Source organism: Anopheles merus, chromosome 2L, assembly GCF_017562075.2.
Source record: "Anopheles merus strain MAF chromosome 2L, AmerM5.1, whole genome shotgun sequence".
NCBI classification, from domain to species: domain Eukaryota; kingdom Metazoa; phylum Arthropoda; class Insecta; order Diptera; family Culicidae; genus Anopheles; species Anopheles merus.
The window spans coordinates 40,887,529-40,906,020 of NC_054083.1; the positions used below are offsets into that span (position 1 = coordinate 40,887,529).

The 18,492-nt window shown below is 49.8% G+C and overlaps 3 protein-coding genes and 1 long non-coding RNA gene across 16 annotated transcripts in view; 2 read left to right on the plus strand and 2 right to left on the minus strand.

The window, feature by feature from the left end:
- Nucleotides 1–735: 735 nt before the first annotated feature.
- LOC121593371 (polycomb group protein Pc) lies at nt 736–6,314 on the plus strand. Its single transcript, XM_041915654.1, has 2 exons — nt 736–1,032; nt 2,710–6,314. Exons 1-2 carry the CDS (start codon nt 967–969, stop codon nt 4,189–4,191), a joined length of 1,548 nt encoding a protein of 515 aa, XP_041771588.1. The 5' UTR covers nt 736–966; the 3' UTR covers nt 4,192–6,314.
- Nucleotides 6,315–6,806: 492 nt separating this feature from the next.
- LOC121593370 (TBC1 domain family member 9) lies at nt 6,807–12,640 on the minus strand. The gene is made up of 12 exons (XM_041915652.1): nt 12,425–12,640; nt 11,945–12,120; nt 10,860–11,689; nt 10,643–10,791; nt 10,466–10,571; nt 9,726–10,394; nt 9,494–9,649; nt 9,244–9,407; nt 8,903–9,167; nt 8,086–8,836; nt 7,903–8,000; nt 6,807–7,826 (listed from the first exon to the last, which is right to left on the minus strand). Exons 1-12 carry the CDS (start codon nt 12,466–12,468, stop codon nt 7,608–7,610), a joined length of 3,627 nt encoding a protein of 1,208 aa, XP_041771586.1. The 5' UTR covers nt 12,469–12,640; the 3' UTR covers nt 6,807–7,607.
- LOC121593374 lies at nt 12,638–14,594 on the plus strand. Its single transcript, XR_006004770.1, has 2 exons — nt 12,638–12,704; nt 12,783–14,594. It is a non-coding gene; the product is annotated as an uncharacterized LOC121593374 (long non-coding RNA).
- Nucleotides 14,595–14,956: 362 nt separating this feature from the next.
- LOC121593368 (anion exchange protein 2-like) overlaps nt 14,957–18,492 on the minus strand; it is a 37,434-nt gene continuing 33,898 nt past the window's right edge. For all 13 annotated transcript variants that reach the window (XM_041915643.1, XM_041915644.1, XM_041915646.1 and 10 more), the window contains 4 exons: nt 16,442–18,378; nt 16,181–16,375; nt 15,871–16,099; nt 14,957–15,801 (listed from right to left, as the gene is read on the minus strand). In XM_041915643.1, coding sequence (XP_041771577.1) covers nt 15,727–15,801; nt 15,871–16,099; nt 16,181–16,375; nt 16,442–18,378 — 2,436 coding nt within the window. In that variant the 3' untranslated portion in view covers nt 14,957–15,726. The remainder of the gene's footprint in view (nt 15,802–15,870; nt 16,100–16,180; nt 16,376–16,441; nt 18,379–18,492) is intronic.

The window sequence follows — 18,492 nt, forward strand, 5'->3', positions numbered from 1 at the left end:
ATGCTGCACTATGGGATGGTCAAATAAGGTACTTGACGTCAAATAGGGCAAACATTTGCCCACTGGGACCTGGGTCGCCACTGTCACAGTGTGCAAATGTCACCCTGCTGCTTCAAAATATATTTTCTCCCCCTACGAAAAAGACGCAAATTCGGACGCCTCGCCGCGGAATAGTTTTTGTTGCTGGAGATTTTCCATCCCCCAAACTCAAACGGCATTTCCCGCAATCGGGCACGGACGAAGAAAAACGCTACCCCTTCGAAAATGTAAACGAATCGTACCGCGGCATCGTACGCTTTTTGTTTTACGGATTATTAGTTTGTTTTGGTTTTGCGTGGAACGCAAACGCTGGAGCAGCAGCAGCAGCAAGCGCCAGAGAGCAGCGTACGTTTGTGTTGCGTACGTGAGGCGGAGTACAGCGAAGCAGGCTGTATCAAGCTACGAAAAAAAAATCGACTTCCCGTCGCAGCATCGGTTTGTGGCCGATCAGTGTGATGCAATAATCGGTTCGTTTGGCAATTTAGTGCATTTTATCAGTGAACATTGGGAGTGCTTTTGGTGCGTAGTGCAAAAAACGAAGGCGAATTTATTTTGCGCTGTTGTGCGCACGGGAAGCACCAACTCCCTCTCCCTGTACCATCTTCTTTGTGCATCTTTGTATGCGTGCGTGCGTGTGTGTATGCGGTGGGTTTAAGCTGTTTGCGAAATTAGATGTGTGTGTGTGTGTGCGAATAGTATTGTAAAATTTTCCCGCTGCGAGGAGAAGAAACCAAGAAAATCAGTGTGAAGAGAATAATAATCACCGTACGGAAGAAACAGGAGAAACTCCAGGAACAGCGAAAGGCCCGAAGATCCCTTCTTTGGGTGCGGATTAGAGACGGCAAAGAAGGCGAAGAACTGTACTGCCCGGGAAGAAGTAGCAGCAAGGGAACGGAAAAAGGATTAAACCTCTACAAAAGCCATAAAATGGAGAACGGATCCGACGATCGGGTGTATGCGGCGGAGAAAATCATGAAAAAACGCATCCGGGCGGTAAGTGTTCGATTTGATGTGCGCTCGTGTGACTGTGTGTGTGTGTGTGTAGCGCATCAGTTGCATATTGGTTTCCCACCTCCCCCCTCCGCCCACTCCAAACCAAAAACAACATTTCCCTTTCCCATTCCGAGAACCCGTAAACCGTGTTTACAATCGCGTCCCTATTACGTCATCAGCGTGGCGTATACCCGCACATGTGCCAGTCTCTGTGTATGGGTGTGAGAAAGACAGAAATGCACAAAAAAGGTGCAAAATAAAATGCAACTGAAGGCGGCAAATGGGAAACGAATTTTCGGTGTTCCCCTGTTGCCAGCTTTCCTGTGTTCTGTTCTGCTAACGTAACGACGCCAACTAGATGTGTGTGTGCGCAAGGTGCATCGGTTAAATTAAAAAAAGGTCCCCCCCTCCCGTTTTCACCAATAAATGCCCTCCAGCATGACCCCACGCGATGCCATGGAAAGGCAGGCCGGCAGGCAGGTGGTATCCTTCTGCTTCCTTCCTGGTTATTATACGCTTTTTGCGGACACTTTTCGGCGAAAGTGTGCAAAATCAACCCCACAAAACGCACACACACACACCACCATCCCGCAAATTCGACGCGATGATGATCACAAACGCGTTGTAGCATAAATTGCATGCGGCGACCACAGCACACCAGCGGTTGCTATGATGGTGTGTTTGTAGCGCGTTTGTTGTTGTTGGTTGGCCTGCCGGAGAAGGATGCGAGAAAAAAAGAGAACGAGAGAGAGAGAGTGAGAGAGTGAGAGCAGGACACACGGCGCTGTGTGAGCCGCTTTTCTGCGAATGCAGCTGACCTTGACTAGGCTTGCCTTACCCCCCACCCCAGGGGTACACTGGGTGTGTGTAGTTGTAAGCCCGTTTCGACGAATTCCACGTTTTTGCGACTTTACTTTATGCTTGGCATGATGCACACCGAAGCCGGTACGCCGGATGCGCGGCGTCGTTACATACAATTTCACACACATTTAAAGGCCCCCGGTCCCTCGCCACATGCCTCTTTTCTCCTGCCCTCTTGACCGCCTGCTGTTGCATTTGTAGCACTCACACACACATACACACACGCATAAAGGCAAGTAAATTTTGGGAAAAAGCCAAAAACCCTACGACACGGCGGGCCCCTACAGTTTTTGGCTGTGCCGGTTTGTTTTGTTTGTGGGGTCCTTGGACGTCATGTTCGTATTCCGTTTTCTTCACTCCTCTCCCCACTGACACACACGTGTGTGTGTGTGTGTGTGTGGTTCCAGCCTATTGCGTAGTTAGTTTTTCACCATCAACCGGACGCCCCACATGCAAGCATGGCCTACCTTTTTCCACACCTGCATGTGTGCGGTAAAGTTGAATTTTATGATGGTGCACTTTCTTGTCCTTCCTTTTTTTTTGGTTCGTTTTATGGCCACAGGCGAAGGCAGTGGGCAATATTCATCATTTTAAATAGCTTTTGCGCTCATTAGTTCAATTTTTGGGTATGAAAATGGTAAAATTATTTGTTATGGTTTATTACAGCAATTCAATCGTTTTGTTACAGTGTGGTTTTGCTCCCACGCAGCTGCATGAAGAGTCGTTGACTCATTTAGCTTTATACAATATAGTACCAATAATTGTTTAGAATAATTAATTTAATAATTTATTTCCTTGCACTCATTTCCTCCCCAGGGCAAGGCGGAGTATCACGTGAAATGGAAGGGCTGGAGCCAGCGCCACAACACCTGGGAGCCGGAGGAGAACATCCTCGACCAGCGGTTGATCGAGATATTCGAAAAGTCGGTCCGCGGCTCATCCACCCCGAAGCGCAAGAAGAAGGCAATCATCGAAGATTCGGACGACGACGAGCTGCCGTCCAGCACGATGTCGCCCACCCCCGAACCGGAGCTGCCGAAAAAGGAGGAGCGCAAGGAGGCAAAGAAGGACCGTGAAGATAAGCATCAGCTGCAGCAGCAGCAGCAGCATCATCACCATCACCATCATCATCACCACCATCACCAGGGCGGTACAAAGAAGGAGAAGGACGTGGCCAACATTTCGAACAGCAGCTTAAACAGTGGCGCCGAAAGCTCAAAGCGAAACAGCAGCAGCATCAGCCCGAGCCACCATCATGGTGGCAGCTCGTCGACAAAGATTGAAAAATCGTCCCCACACTTGGCGTCGGGTACGGCGGACTCGTCACTAGTCGCTGGTGGAGCCGGCGGCGTCACCGGAACGGTCGGTATGCAGCCGCTGCCCAGCCTGAAGATCTCCATTTCCGCCGATCGGTCCGCCGAGCTGGTGGGCAACGATCACGACACCAACTCGAACTCGAGCGACGATCAACCGCTCAGCCACAAGGACGTGATCGGCACGAAGCGGAAGGCCGAGGTCCTGTCGAAGGGGGGCAAGGTGGGTGTGACGATCAAAACGTCCTCGCCCGGTGACGAATCGCCCAGCAGCAGCACGCTGCTGAAGGCGCAGCGGCTCGAGGTGAGCCCGCTGTCCGGGGTCGGCGGTCCGGCCGTCGCCGGCGGCTCGACCGTCGCCCCGATCAGTACCACCTTCGGCAAGCTGGACATGAAGGCGGCCGCTCCACTGTCGCCCGACACGCCCGCCTCCCGGCCCGAATCGAACATTCCGCCGCCGGCCGAACCGAACGCACAGCTGCCGGGCGGGGCGGCGGCGGTGGTGGTCGCAGCCGGTGGACTGCCCGCCGGCCGAGAGGAGGGAAACCCGCTGGAGGGGCAGGTTGCTGGCCAGCAGGCCCAGCAGCACCAGCAGCAACCGGGCGCCGCGGCGAACGGTGGGGACGCATTTCCGCTGAGCAACGGTAACGGTCCGAACAACATCAACAACAACAACAACAACCTTAACAACAACAATAACAATAACAGTATCAACAAACATGTCAGCACGCTAACGCTGTCGCCGCGAGCCGCCCCACCCCGCCTCTGGCTGCCGAAGGCACAAACGACCAACCAGGTGTTTATCACGGATGTGACGGTCAACCTGGAGACGGTCACGATTCGGGAGTGCAAGACGGAGGCAGGCTTCTTCAAGACGCGGGACATGCAGCAGCAGCAGCAGCAGCAGCAAGAGCAGCAGCAACAACTTCAGCAAGAGCAACACCAACAACAGCAGCCCCGGGTCGGTGATCTGCTAAGCAATTAAAAGAGCAGGATGGCGTGCTTTTCTACCCTACGATCCGGGCAGATCGTAGCAGTAACGTGTTTTCCTTGTACCTGTGTAACTGAGCAGTGCATTTGCGGAGGGATTTTTGTGCATTATACATACACAAACAAACACACAGCACACGTTAACATTACTAAAGAAACGGGAAAAGAACGCAAAAGCGAATGTGGCCAAAATCCTTGCACCTTGCGGGAAAAGGATATCAAATGAACGGAAAATTTACACCCAAAAACCGGGTGGGGAAATGGGAAGAAAATTGTAAATACTACAACACTGTAATGATTGTGTGTGTGTGTGTCTAGAAGAGTGAAGAGAGGAGGAGATATTCTTTGTGAAAGCTTTTTGAAGAGAAAGTCAGAAACGATCGAAAGAGGAAGAGGACAATGCTCCTGTTCTTGTTTTGGGTGAAGAATCACAAGGTGCGTGTGGAACATTTTTTGTATGTGTATGTATATAGACATTTTGGAGAGGACTTTTTTCAAGCAGTAAAAGGGTTAGAGGCTTAAGAGCTGGAAGGAAGGGGGGGAACGCTCATTGTGTAGAGCATTGTGAGCGAATTTTATTTATATTATATTCCACCAAATTATTTCCAATTTTTAAAGCGCTTCTGGAACGCATTCAACTATCGCCACGTGCGCGTTTTAATATTCAAATGGGATATCTTCTTCCGCATGGGCGTACACACACACTCACACTCCTCACTGCTGACAAAGTTAGCGTTTAAAAGGCGTTTGCGTAGGCAGATGCAGATAAATATTATTTTAAGCTTTAGTCACTTACTCAGACGTTTGCGCGTAGGTCGATGCATTGTTTTGAATGCACTTTGTTCTATTTCCGCAAATTTCACACCATCTCACACACGCGCGCACTGCAGGCGTGTTTAAGTTTAGGTTCGTTTTAAATGACGTTTCGTTTTCACTCCCATTCCCTCTATATTATTTTATATATTTTACCCATTTATCGGTATTTGAAGAAAGTATTCTCACAGTTGAAAGCATTTGGTTTTATGTTTTATCGGTAATCGTGGGGAGATAGTAGTATAGCGTAAACGTGTGGAACACGATGGCGGCGCGCTCGCCCATTTGCACGCTCTCATGCAGTAGGAAAAGCAACTTTCCAACACAACATAAAATGCTAGCTTTGTCTAAGTATATTGTAGAGTTAGTGGTAAAGGATTTAATTTAAAAGCAGCAAAGTAAGTTCAAAAAACATACCGCTTTGCATAAGCGTTTATCGAGCTTTTTGTTCTCTACCGTGTTTATTTAGAATTTATCTTTTACGCATCGTAAGTTGATCAAATCTCATGAATCGTTTCTTTTCTTTATTGTCAGTCGGCTATTTCTATACTAGATGCAGTAAGTTTTTAGTTTTTTTTTCGTTGATATACCTTACCGTGTACAATGGGTTTTTGGCATATAAGGCACAACAGTACCAGTCGTATTTATTGGCTATGGACAGGCGTGATCAGGCGTGGCCTCCAATCGAGAAGAGCAATTTTGCACTAGAGGCTTCACATTTTAAAACTTTCCATTCCCGCATGAGGAATAGAGTGAGCGAGCAAGAAAATGTTCCAATGTATCGTAATCGTCAAACGAAATAGCGCCCCCATTGTATGTGTTAGTGAAGAAACTTTCGGTGTCGTTTAGAGATTAGTTGTGCGTGCATTAGGGAGGGGAAAATTGATGGAGAAAATTGTGAAATTAATCAACAACTTATGTTTTAAATTATTCCTTAATGCTCACAAGGCAAGGCTCGCGATGGCGTATAAAACACACAAAATCGAAAAAGAAAGCATGATCAGCAGAGACACACACACAAATGATCTTTTAATTTATTTGACATGATCTTTTTCACACCCAGTTGGTAGGGGGGGAACCCATATATATATTTATCTCCGCTGTAATGTTTGATTAGAGCCAAAAGGCCTTTTAGAGGATAGACAACTTCTCCTTAGCCCTACTAAAATGGGTATTTCATGTGCTTGGATGGGTTTTTGAGGGAGAGTGAGGGAGCCTGGAAGGACCACAAAAGAGCAATACTATTTCTATCTGTTGTTGTCTTATTTCTTTGCCAAAAAAAAAAAAAAAACATCGGTTAAGCAAGAAAAAACAAACAAAACAACCAACACTTACAATAACAACTAAGCAAAGCAGCATATTCGAGCTATTTATAGAATAGTGCATTAATATCTTTCGTAGTAGTTGATAGTGACATAAAAAAACCCACAACACACAACAACATTGTACTGTTATCATAGTTTAAGAAAGTCATTAAACCACAGGCGCGTATGGAAAATCAAACCAAAACCGTTGGAGTGTGTCCGTTTGTTGAAGAAATATCACAAACTCATAAGACGCAATTGCTTCTCGCATTCGGATGCAGTAAAGTAAGAAGAGACGACGCGCTTGTTTGGCATATAATTGCTGGATTTTTACTCTTGTAAAATAGCTTCCTATAGAATGTGTATATATATAATATTCGCATCTAAGCGGAACCGATTGCCGCAAACAAAGAAAAAAAAAGGAAACAAAACCCACACACCTCTCCTCTACGATGTTGCTCGACCCCTTGCAAAGCTCGGTTACGTTCGGTGCTTTCTTCCTTTATTTCGCAAACACTAACTAAACTCCCATCGGTATGTGGGTTCACCGCCTGCTGCAACGTACGATCGTTTGCCCTGCGTTTTTGCTATGCAAATCGAGTGCACTTTTGCAGAGTACAGCGTTTCCCAGGGGTTCCCATAGTTCCTTGCACTTCTTTGGCTCTTTCTTATAAGAAAGGAACATAATAGCACAAATCCCTGGATAGACACATCCAATTGGATTTTCCAAGGAGCCTGTCTAAAAAGGGTGCCATAGAGTCCAATTTCCATCAAATGGAGTTCACTTCCTATAGGAAAGAGACAATAAAGTGTCTCACAACCCTATGAGAACCCCTGGAAAACCCTGTAAAAAGAAAAGGCGCGCTGCGGTAACAGGCAACAGGCAACAGAAGAACAAAAAAAGAGTGAGTAATAATTTACAATACGCTTCCAAGAAATTAAAGGCTACGGGGGGGCGCAATTTTATAAATTTATCGTACCGAAATACATCACGATCACTTTCAAAAACCGATTGGCAAACGGGGGGTTCACTGTATAACAACTTATAGCCACAATTAGCAACAATTAGCACCCTCTGCAGCAGCAGATTGAAGGGATGGGACGTCCGACAATCGTCGTTGATTGCCGGAGAAGCACTTTTTTTAACACGCACAGAAAAAGCGTTTGACTTTTGTGATTTGTTTAGCTAGGAAGATAGAGAGGGAATGGGCGAGAGAGAGAGGCAGAGAGAGACAGGTCGTGAAACGGGAAGATGGGAAATGTACGGACAAGAAGGAGCCTTTTATCGAGGCATCTAGCTTTTGCACTTTCGTCGATTTTTCTGCAACTTTTCGACGCGCGAATTGATCGAGAAGGGCCGCGAAAACTGTTCCTCTATAATGCCGACGGACATGGCGGTGGCCACGAACTGGTTGAGCGAAATCTCCCAGACCGCTTCCGGCGGTGCGTTGGCGGAACTGTGCCTGGGCGTACGTTCCGAGCTGGAGGAGGAAGGATTGCCGTTCGGGTCAAACTGAAACGCAACAAACAAACGATGAAAAAAAGTTAACGTGTCGTTGGAGAGTTGGTTTGAGGCTGAAGTTACGCACTACTTCTCCGCCTTCCATCGCTAGCTGGGTGAAGCTGTCGTTGCTATCGTCCCGCCGGCTGAGAATCGCATCCTCCCCGAGCGATATCAGTGTTTTATCTAAAACAGGTGAAAAAGGCAAAATGAGATAAGCTTTGGGGAGTTTACTATGGCAGGACCGGACATAGAAGCTAGAAGGCCTTACAGGACGTTTGAACCTCCTGGTCGGTTACTTTGCGCTCCTTGTTCAGTATCTCCAGCAGCGTCGTCCACAGCGAGATAAAGTTCTTCTGCGTCATGTTGGGAATGGTTTTGTACGTAAAGTTCGAGTCGGGCTCGTCCAGGAAGATGCGCAGCCCGCTGATGCTGCGCGCCTCGTTCCGACGGCTCGCCCCACCCTCATCCAGGCTGCTGCCGTACCGCTGGAAGCCAAGATCGCTAATGTCCGACCGCGAGCCGAACGATTCCGCCTCCCCGAGGTTCGTACCGGAGGCGTTGCTAGTGCTGGGACCGGCACCACCACCACCACTACCAGCAGCGCTCATACTCGCTACCGGCAGTTCCACGTAAAAGATGGACGAGGTTTCCGCGTTGTGCGAGTGCGAATCGTCCATCGAAAGGTTCGGTGTGGTCGCGTTAAACTGCGACAGCGACAGATTCTCCACGTCCGACGACGCCTCGAGACTGATGTCGATTGGCGACGGTAGCGATTTGAGCGTTTCGAGCGGATTGTCGCTAAAGAAGCTTTCTGCCTCGGTCGCCACCTCCGTGTCGGAGTCGCGCGAACCACCGCCACCACCACCGCTCGATTCCAGCTCCTGCGCAGTAAGCAGCGGCGGCAGGTGCAGGATGTAGAGGAGCTTCAGCTTTTCCGTTGCCCGCTTCGAGCAGATGATGCCGATCGCAAAGATGAGCTGCTTGAATTCGAGATATCCGCACGATTGTTTGTCCATCAGCTGGAAAGTGCACCAAAGCAGGGCGTTAAATACTTTGCTAAAACCCCAAAAGCTGCTGCAACCTACCCGGAACAGTTTCTCGGGCAGGTCAATGTTTTGACAGTGGCCCCACGGTGTCAGATCGACAAAGAGCTTGCGAAACGTTTCGTAATCCACCCGGAAGCAGTCGTACCGATTGTCGCGGCACCGTTTCTTCGCATCGTTCAGCACCGTTACGTCGTACACGGGCTCGCCGCCATTCACCGACGTTGGACGGGATCGGGCCGTTAAGCTGTTCTTCTCATCCTTCGTGTAGCAGAGCAGCATGCGCAGCTCTTCGCTGTCGAAATACCTGCAAACACAGGATGGAAGCAATTGTTAATTGCGCCACCACAAAAACGGGAACGGAATCTTTGGAATACCCATACCCATTGTCTTTGAAGTTTTTTATCACACTATTTTCCAGATCTTTCTCCAGCTGATGTACGGTCAGCCGGCGGTGCTTGTTGCGCAGTTCTTCAATCTTTTGTGATGTTATTGCCTTACCAAACTTAAGATATGCTTCGTAGATGAGCGTCTGTACCGATTGGCTCTGGAAAGCGCAAGCACAGCGCGGCGGTGGCCAAAGGTTAAATGAATGTGATCTTGCCAATCAACTCTTCTTTGCGATTAAATTACCTTGATTTGCTGCTTCTCCTTGTCCTCGATAATGATTCGCTGCACTTCATCGTTGAAGATGCCCATCAGAAAGGTGGTCAGCAGCTGCATTGCTTCCCCATCGTCGCTACAGTTCAGGAGCTTTTCCTGGTTCCATTCGAGAATTTTTAAAGCTATCTGTACGGGGAAAAAGAACCCAAAGCAAGCGATGAAATGGAATGCAATCGAAGCAGATGCTTTGAGACACACTTACAATAAAGATCACTTTTGCGCCGTCACACAGAAAGCAGTCGATAATGTGCAGCGCACTTTCGTATGGCATCACGCTGAGAAAGATGGTGAGAAACCAGGAGAGCGAAATCATCCGTATCACGCCCAGCTCGGTCAGCTTCACGTGCAGGTTGGGCAGATGACTAGCGATCAGCTCGTCCAGCAGGCCCTGATCGATCTGCGCCCCGACGACGCGATCGTTGTAGTAGTCGGGCAGCAGCGACTCGCACAGGCAGCACAGTATCCAGAACGCATCCTCCTCGTCGCAGTAGATGAGAAACACGGACGAAACGATGTTCATCGCCTGGCAGTAGCCTATCTCGGGGTTGCGCAGCGCGTACGCCTGCAGCACCCGGCGCAGGGCCGTAATGCCGATGCTCGTCTGAAATGCGGGATGCTCCGGCAGCGAGCGGTGCAGATCGCGCTCGATCTCTTCGAACGAAACGGGGCTCTGGTCCTTCGCCTTCGTCACCAGCTGCTGGTACAGGTTCGGTTGCATCATCTTCATGTGTATGGCGCCGGAAAAGATGAGCCACACTTCGCGCCGCAGCTGGTCCGGTATGCCCTCGATCACGAGGTTGATCGTGTCGGTGGTGCGGAACATTGAGATGCCCCGTCCGTACAGGGAAAAGTGTTCCTCCCAGCGTTTCATCTGTGGTGAGAGAGAGAGAGAGGAAACATTATCAGCAACCAACAAAGATTTAAAATTCGCATTTATCGTACCTTTTCCGCCTGCAAATCATCGAACGCTCGGTTGTTTGTATCTTTGTACAGATGCATCAACGGTTCCTGCTTAATCCAATCCAGATCGTCAGGTACACGGGTCGGTCTAGTAAAAGGGGGCGAAATAGAGCTCTATAACATGTTTGGCTAAAACACTTCGAGCAGTGCCACACTTACAGGACGGTTTTCGAGAGTAGTTCTGAGATTTTCGTTATCAAAAACTCTCGATCCAAGATGTGTTGCAGCACAAAGATGTTCCCATCCGAGGTGGTGATGATGATTCGATTGCTAAACCGGTTGTGTGGGTCATCGTTCTTTTCCACGCTCTGGAAGAAACGAATGTTAGATTGATCAACGATTTGTTTTTTTAAACGGAAGATTCTCAGCCACTTACAACAATCTTGCTTAACGGTATGACCAACGACACCATGCTGGACACATCGCTCTTAAAGCACAGATAGTTCTGCGACAGATAGAGCACCCCGTTGATGTGCTTCTTCGTGTACGGTGCCCACAGCGACGCCTTGATCATGCCGTCCAGTATCTCCGCCTTGGGCACGCGGAAGTGTATCCGGTACTCGTCCGACTGCTGGCGCGCGGTCAGATCGCGCAACAGCAGCGTCTTCTGGGCGACGTTCTTTTCCATCTTTTTCAGTATGACCGGATCGTGGTCGACGATCGGCCGGTCCGGATCCTGGATCATCTTCTGCATCGTCAGCTTGCTCAGCTGCTCAATCAGCTGGTACGCTTCGCCGGGCGAGTAGAGAAACACGAACGTGTACTCCTTGCTGCCCTGCTGCCCCGCCCGGACCGTGATCGTGTTGCCGGACTTTTTGATATCGGTCAGCTCGTTGTACCGGAAGCACAGCTTGCTCTCCGAGCCGAGTATGTACGAGTAGAAGCAGATGTGGTTGAGCGACAGGTACAGCTGGCCCTGGCGCGGTATCTTGCGAAAGTAGCTACAGTAGTAGTAGTTGACCAGCTTCTCGTCCTCCGGCATGCGGAACTTTTCGCGGAACTTGCACACCGCCACCTGGAAGCTGGTGGGATCGTTCTGCTCCTCGGCCGGCCGGGAGCTGTGGGCGAGCAGGGACTGGATTTTGCAGATGGTAAAGTTGGTAATCTCTTCCTCCGTTTCCATCTCGTTGATCACGCGAAACAGGTTCTTCGCCAGCCAGTCCCAGTCGAGCATAATCGCTTCCAGCGTGATGTCGGCGGCAATTTCTGTGCGAAAGCGGAAAGGGGGAAATAAATTAACAAAAAAAAAAAGGTATGACGTCGTGCTGTCCCTGTTTTTGATGCATGTCATCCGAATGAATGATGCCTTCCTCGAAGGCACATCCATTCGGTAGGGTGCTTATCGCTTAGCTCTGGCGGGCAGAGAGGTCTGGTACGCTGGGCCGTTTTTGATAAGCTCAGCGCGCACCAAACACGAGCGTCCACAGGCCGCACACAGTGCTGGGGAGGAGTTCAACTTACCAAAGCATAATCCCGTCGACGGCTGGCAATGCAAAATTCTGTACGGGGACGGTTTCGTGTCGAGTACGTTGTCCAGCGTTCCCACCAACATCGAGGAAAAGCCCCGCAGACTTCCATGCCCTTTGCGGTGTTGCAGCAGGAAGTAGCGCGATGTTACCTTCGTTGTTTCGTTCACCCTGTTCCGACAAACGACAAAGAGAGAGAGACAAAAAACAAGAAATGTACAAAATTAAAACGTGACCGATGTTACAAGCAAAAGAAAGTAGTTTTGCGTCCATTGTATTGTTATTAGTCACACAGCATGTGGCGATAATCTATCTGAATCATCCACCCCTCCGCGCGCGAACGCTGGACCCTTGCTTGCAGGGAACGTGCTGATGCTGGGCAATATGCAACTGCGCCACAGATAGAAGACGGACAGGTCCCCCCCATACACACGGCCCTCCGCGACAACGACAAACCACCAAACATGATACGTACCACAGCGCGTACGGCATCGAACATTCTCTCGGGGGGATCCACATTTTCGGGCGTTCACTTTCCGGGCGAAGGAGGCCCTGTGTTGCCGTGCAGCGGTAGACGGGAAAGGCGAATTTGCACGTACACTCGCGCGAAGTTACATCAATTACATGAGCAAAGCAGTTAGTAAACAGTGAAGCGATTGGACATTTTTGTTGTTCTTCTCGTGTGTGTGGGAAAACGACGACTGTCAAGCCGCGGAGTGTGTGCGGTGCGCTTGTGTGTGTGTGCGTGTGTGGGGGTAATGTTGTGACATTTGGCTACGGAGCGCGCGTGCAGCCCGTCGAGCGGCGGTTATAAACGGAGGTTTGTTTTGCAGTTTGCCGGTTTGGTGGAATTCCGTTGCGGTTTTTGAAATTTGGTAATCAGCTGATTGGTGCGATGGGCGTGATTGTGATGGTGGTGTATTAATTGCCACGCATGGGGGAATTTGTACTGCCAGCAGGTAGTGGTGTGATGTCCTCGAATAGTCCAGTGTGTAATCGAAATAGAAGCTAATAAGAATCGTGTTGAAAACGTTACCTGGCCCATATGATATAACGAAGGAACGACGCATATGTACTTGCAGCTACGATTACTATGTCCTTTACGACGCGATGGAAAAACTTCCTAGCATTGCTACTCCGGATACGATTCCAGCTAAATCAAACCGTTAATTCCGCCTGGAGGGGTCCTCGGTCCTAGCCTTTCGAAGCTCTCCGAAGCCGCCCAGAGCCGACGGAGCTGCTTCTGGCTTTGCCCGAGTCATTCGTAAAGGATACGGGATTTTGGAATGAATGGGAATAAGCATTCTGTATGCATATTTCACCCTTTTCCGTATCAAGAAACGATAAAAAAAAGGATACGATCCATCGCTTGATAATCCAACACAGCGTTTGTTGACAGCTTTTGCTAGCCTCAGGTAGATGGCGCTAGCCCAATACTAAATTACGCTATCGAAAACGTCCTGCATACCCACGATTACAGGAATATATAAATAGATCATTTATGCACTGAAAGAGGAGCGATTGTAGTCAGTAGGTTACATGCATACAATAACAAAATGACTTGGTGAAGTCGCGTAATGCTTTATGGAACATTCAAACATTTAAAAGTCTGTAAATGGTATTCGTAGTACGAAGTATCCCGAAATCTTTCTCTCTTTCGAAACCTCCAGTCAACGAGATCGCTAAAAGCAATGATGCGGACTGGGAAGATGATAAGGCAGTCCAGCACAGGTTATGTCTTTCATCCCCTACGATCATTCAGCCCAAGAGGCAGGCTGAAAATAACATGTGGCCGAAGGACTACTGAAGGACGTTGAAGAATCGTACCTCAAGCTATTCCTAAGTATATACACATAAAACTATTCGAAGAAATCAACTCAACTGCGAACTAGTTTTGGATGTAACATGTAGCACAATACAGGAAGAAATGCAACACCCTGTGTCGGTTTAGTTCATTTATTGTTTGTACCGGCTGGTTCGGTTGCACTAACACGCTATCAGAAAGGCTAATAATGTCCTCAGGATGATGCGGAAAAATTGAAGAATAAATGTTTCAATTCATACCGTCTATGCACTAATCTAGTGTAAGTGTAATGCCAAGAGCCTCAGCGCCCTAACCAGGCAGCTGCACGCACCGTCATCCCTCCTCGCCCTCTCGCCCAAAACGGACAGGCAGGCTTATGCTCTTTCTCGCTCTCTCTCTCTCTCTCTAGTTACGTTAGGCTATCTAAAAAATATTGAAGTAAGATAAAATTCTCCTTCCATAAACGCACCCTCCTTGCATGTGGAAAGGAATTTCTCACACACACGCGCAATCATCCTGTGCCGCCGATCCATCCGCTGGTCCAGTGTTGCTTAGTGGCGTTTCTTAAGTAACCCTCCTTGAGGCGGTCCAGATTTGGCCGTTCTAACTGTCTTTCGAGCGAAGCAAATAATGTGAATAGCTTTATATGTATATATATACTCTCTCTCTCTCTCTTTCTCTCTTTCCAAGCTTTGTGGAAAAATAAAATATCTGTTATACAACAAGAAACATAAACAAGAAACAAATCCTCCTTCCTCCTAGCTCGATCGCATCTCTCTCTCTCTCTCTCTCTCTCTCTCTCTCTCTCTCTCTCTCTCTTGCGCACACTCACATATACACATCAAACGATCCAATACTTTTGCTTGGCTTGGCCAGCAACACTACACAACACTACACAACAACAATCTCCTCCAACCATCCCTCTCTCTCTCTCTCTCATACACACACACACAGTTAGCAAAACATTGGGGCTTTAAATAGGTCACAAAAATACACCATTTTGATATTTATCTCGTTTGAGCTGTAATAATGAAACAATTCGATTCCTCCGATGCCACTACACCATGGGGAGTCATGAGCTCGTTCGTTCCATTGCAGGTGATGTGAAGGTACAACATAATGGGGGGACCAATAAGGGATCGGTTACCGATCAGATCAATTCGGTTCAAACTGTTTTTGATTGGATTTTGTAATTCGATTACATTTTGCTGTGCGCCTGTTTTCTTTGTTTATTTTTTTTTGCTTCATCTCTTTATTGCCCCCATCGCGCGGTTGTGTTCCGATGCATTCCTGTAAGTAATACTGATCACAGACTGTTGTAGACACGCACACCTAAACATACATTCAAACACACACACACTCAATTTCCACGTGTGAGATGTGGTTTTTCGATCGCGTTTGTTGTCCTTCGCGTTTCTCTCTTTCTTTCTCTTTCTCTTTCTCTCTCTTTCTCTCTCATATTTCCCTTTCTGTCTTTCTCTCCCTCTTACTCGCTCTCTCCTTCCCTCTAAAGAAGAGAAGAATTATGGAGAATAGATTGTTGCTTTTGATTTATGCTACGGTTTTTTGTTTTTAATAGAATTGCCTACTCCTACGCCTAATAATTTCGTTACGTAAAAGGAGACGTCTTTTCACTATATATGTGGTGTGTGTGTTTTTTTACGCGAAAATTGTTGTTTTTTTTACTTCGGTGTTGTTCCGCTTCTTCTCCTCCGTTGTTGCTCCGCTAGTTAACATGTGTTTGCAATAAATATATATTTAGGGTTGGTTTTGTTGCCTTTAGGTGTTGCTTGGTTGCTGTGTTTTAGTTTTTAACGTGATCGCTTTGCATTTGATCATGCAGATCGTCCTCGACAGATGATCGGCTGAAGAACGGTAGACAAAATTCATGAAAAATTCAAGCCGTTTGTGTTTGAGCCAACAGCTCAAAAGTAGGCTCAGTGCGGCGTAGATTGCGCAGTATCCCCCGGTCCTTAAGCAGGGATGGGAGCCTGCTCGTAGAAATCGGGCTCATCCTCTGCGCCTTCGTTCGGTTGGCTTCCATCGAGCTAAAAGTTAAGATACAAAAGCGTTATTTTAGTGATCTCTGGACCCTGGGGAAGAGATATAAAACTTACAGCACGCAACTCCAGGGGCGAAAAGATGCTCTCCAGCTGCTTCCGGATCGGTACCATCATGATCAGGAAGAAGGGAAAGGCGAGCGAGAACGGGGACGACTTGACCGCCCACAGCATGGCCAGCGCCAGTATCTGCACGAAGGTAAACAGGTGCATCTTCCAGGTCGGGACGCGTCGCACGAATGGCACTTGTGGATGGTGCTTCACCGGCATCAGGTACAGCCGCAATCTGTGTGGTTGGAATTTCCAAGAAGTTGCAGTGAAGACATGATCCTGCCTAGAGTTCCACGATCATCGATGGGATACTTACCGCTCGAAGAACTGCACACCGCTCATGGAAGCAATGCCCATGTACAGGAACACACCGAACAGTACGGACATCGGGATGAGGCGCAAGATTGGAGCCATCGTTACGGACAACCCGACCATAAGCGACACGAAGAAGCCCGATATTCTTTGCTCCTTCACGTCCGTAATGTGCGGCGCATCTCCGGGGGCGTGCGTTCTGTGGAGAGGATTTGATTTTGGAGTTAGATTTCTACTGGTACGACCACTGGTTCCAACTACCTACCTCGACATGATGGTGACGGCTGACACGTGCGTCACCGACCGTACGGTGGCGGCACAGTGCCACGGCATACCGAAGAACCCGCAGACGGTGTTCAGGAAGCACAGCAGCACAATGTCCATGTGCAGGCCCGAGCCCTTCTTCAACCCCCGCTCGGGCTTGTCCACGATCAGCTCGGAGATGTGCGTCTCCATGAAGATCAGGATGTACACCAGCAGGGCGGGAATGCCGGCAACAAACGGCATCCAGCCGGGAACGCCACCGAGCGGAATGATCCATCCGCGGCGCGTTTCATCGCTCGGCGACAGGCCTTCCGGTACGCTGAGCTTCTCCGTGTACACCTGCGGGATCATGTAGTCGACCAGCACGAACAGCGCGATCGAGATCGGCACACCGAAGTCACCGAGGGCACGGCGGGCGTTACGCCCCAGGAAGTGGGAGTTGCGGAACAGCTTCAGATAGTAGGCCAGCGAGAACGTGCCGAGCGTGAGGATGGTGCAGAAGAGGGCCGTGTTGGGTCGGTTCAGTGGCCCGGTGCCGTCTTCCGGGATGAGCAGATTGGCCGCGTCCTGTGCCATTGCGATCGTACCGTTCACGGCCGTTGTTAGACTCTCGGCCAGCAGCTCGGAGGTGGGTGTCGTTCCATTGCGCTCCTCCTCCAGGTAGGGCATCGGGAGCGGCTGTGGCTCGGTGACGTTCTTGTACAGGTACTCCGCCAACAGCGGATGGCGCTTGTACACGGACAGCAGCTTCATCACCGTCTCGACGATGTAGATCAGCGTGATGAGCGCGGAGAAGATTTCCTGCGTAAAGCGCGTGAAAAGCCGCACGTACACGCTGCCCTCGAACGCGGACACTACCAGCGCAATCACCGCCAGCCAGCACCCCACGTACACCCGCACCGTGAGAAAGCTGAAGTCGTTCGAGATGCAAAACTGGTTCAGCGCTTCGTCGAACAGTAGCAGCGGCCCAGTCGTCCCGATAATGACCAACGGCTGTCCCGCGAGCAGATGAAACACCAGCCCCACCATCGAGGCCGACACGAGCGTTTCCGAGATGCCAATCAGGTTGTGCGTCTTGTCCGAGGACAGCCCCCCGAACGTGATGGCCGTCGACAAGGCGGCAAAGTACATGAAGATGGTCGCCGCCAGCGTTTCCGTGTTCAGCCCGTCCATGATGTCGCTCTTGTACATCGGGTAGCGCCGCTTGATGTCGTTGATCAGGCCGCCCCACAGGCGGTTCGTCTTTTCCAGCGGGTTTTTGGGTGGCTTCTTCCCATCGCCGCCACCACCATCGCCCGCACCGCCAGCTGCCGCCAGCAGCTTCTTTTCCTCCTCGCTCGTCAGCAGCTGCGACTGCTTGCTCTTGATCTTCTCGTCCAGCGCTTTCTTCTTGCGCAGCCGAATCATGTCGCTCTTCGCCTTGAGCTCCTCGAACGGCAACAGTGCCTGCCGTTCCCATTTGCCCGGCGGCAGCACGATCGAGTCGTCCAGGAACTCGTTGATCGCGGACAGCAGCTCGCGCCGATCGTCCGCCTTGTAGGCGATGTCGTGGAAGTGCTCGTTCGACATGAGCGTGGCGATCGACCGGCCGACCTCGTGGTAGTCCAGCTCCGTCTTCTGCGGCCCGAGCAGAATGAACAGGAAACGCACCGGGATCGGAACCTCCGTGATGCTGGGCATCGGGATACCTTCCGCCAGGCGGACGAACGCGATCGTGGGCTGCTCGAGAAAGTCGACCGCACCGACGAGGACGGTCGTCGCTTCCGCCCCCTCGGGGATGCGCTTCAGGATGGATTCCTTCTGCGTGCGCATCTTGATGTCCTCCTGCGAGGAGGTGTACGTTTCCTCGCTGATGTTGATGCGCGTCTCACCGTGGCCACCGCCGTGCCCATTGATCTCGGTCGCCGGTACGATGCGTGGCTTCTTGTCATCCACACTCTGGGTGCGTTTTCGGGAGGGGGAATCGGTGGTGAGATTGAATAGGAGGAAAGATTGAATTAGTTGGTGGAAATGGTAGCGTTTCGTTAACGGGAGGGATAGACTATCGGAACG

Excerpts from the sequence above, each read along its gene's own strand:
- LOC121593371 (XM_041915654.1), top strand. The coding sequence starts at position 967 with ATGGAGAACGGATCCGACGATCGGGTGTATGCGGCGGAGAAAATCATG. Across the intron at positions 1,033-2,709 it reads TGAAAAAACGCATCCGGGCG|GGCAAGGCGGAGTATCACGT; the intron begins GTAAGTGTTCGA and ends TTTCCTCCCCAG.
- LOC121593370 (XM_041915652.1), bottom strand. The coding sequence starts at position 12,468 with ATGTGGATCCCCCCGAGAGAATGTTCGATGCCGTACGCGCTGTG. Across the intron at positions 10,792-10,859 it reads TACCGTTAAGCAAGATTGTT|AGCGTGGAAAAGAACGATGA; the intron begins GTAAGTGGCTGA and ends CGTTTCTTCCAG. Across the intron at positions 10,572-10,642 it reads CTACTCTCGAAAACCGTCCT|ACCGACCCGTGTACCTGACG; the intron begins GTAAGTGTGGCA and ends CCCTTTTACTAG.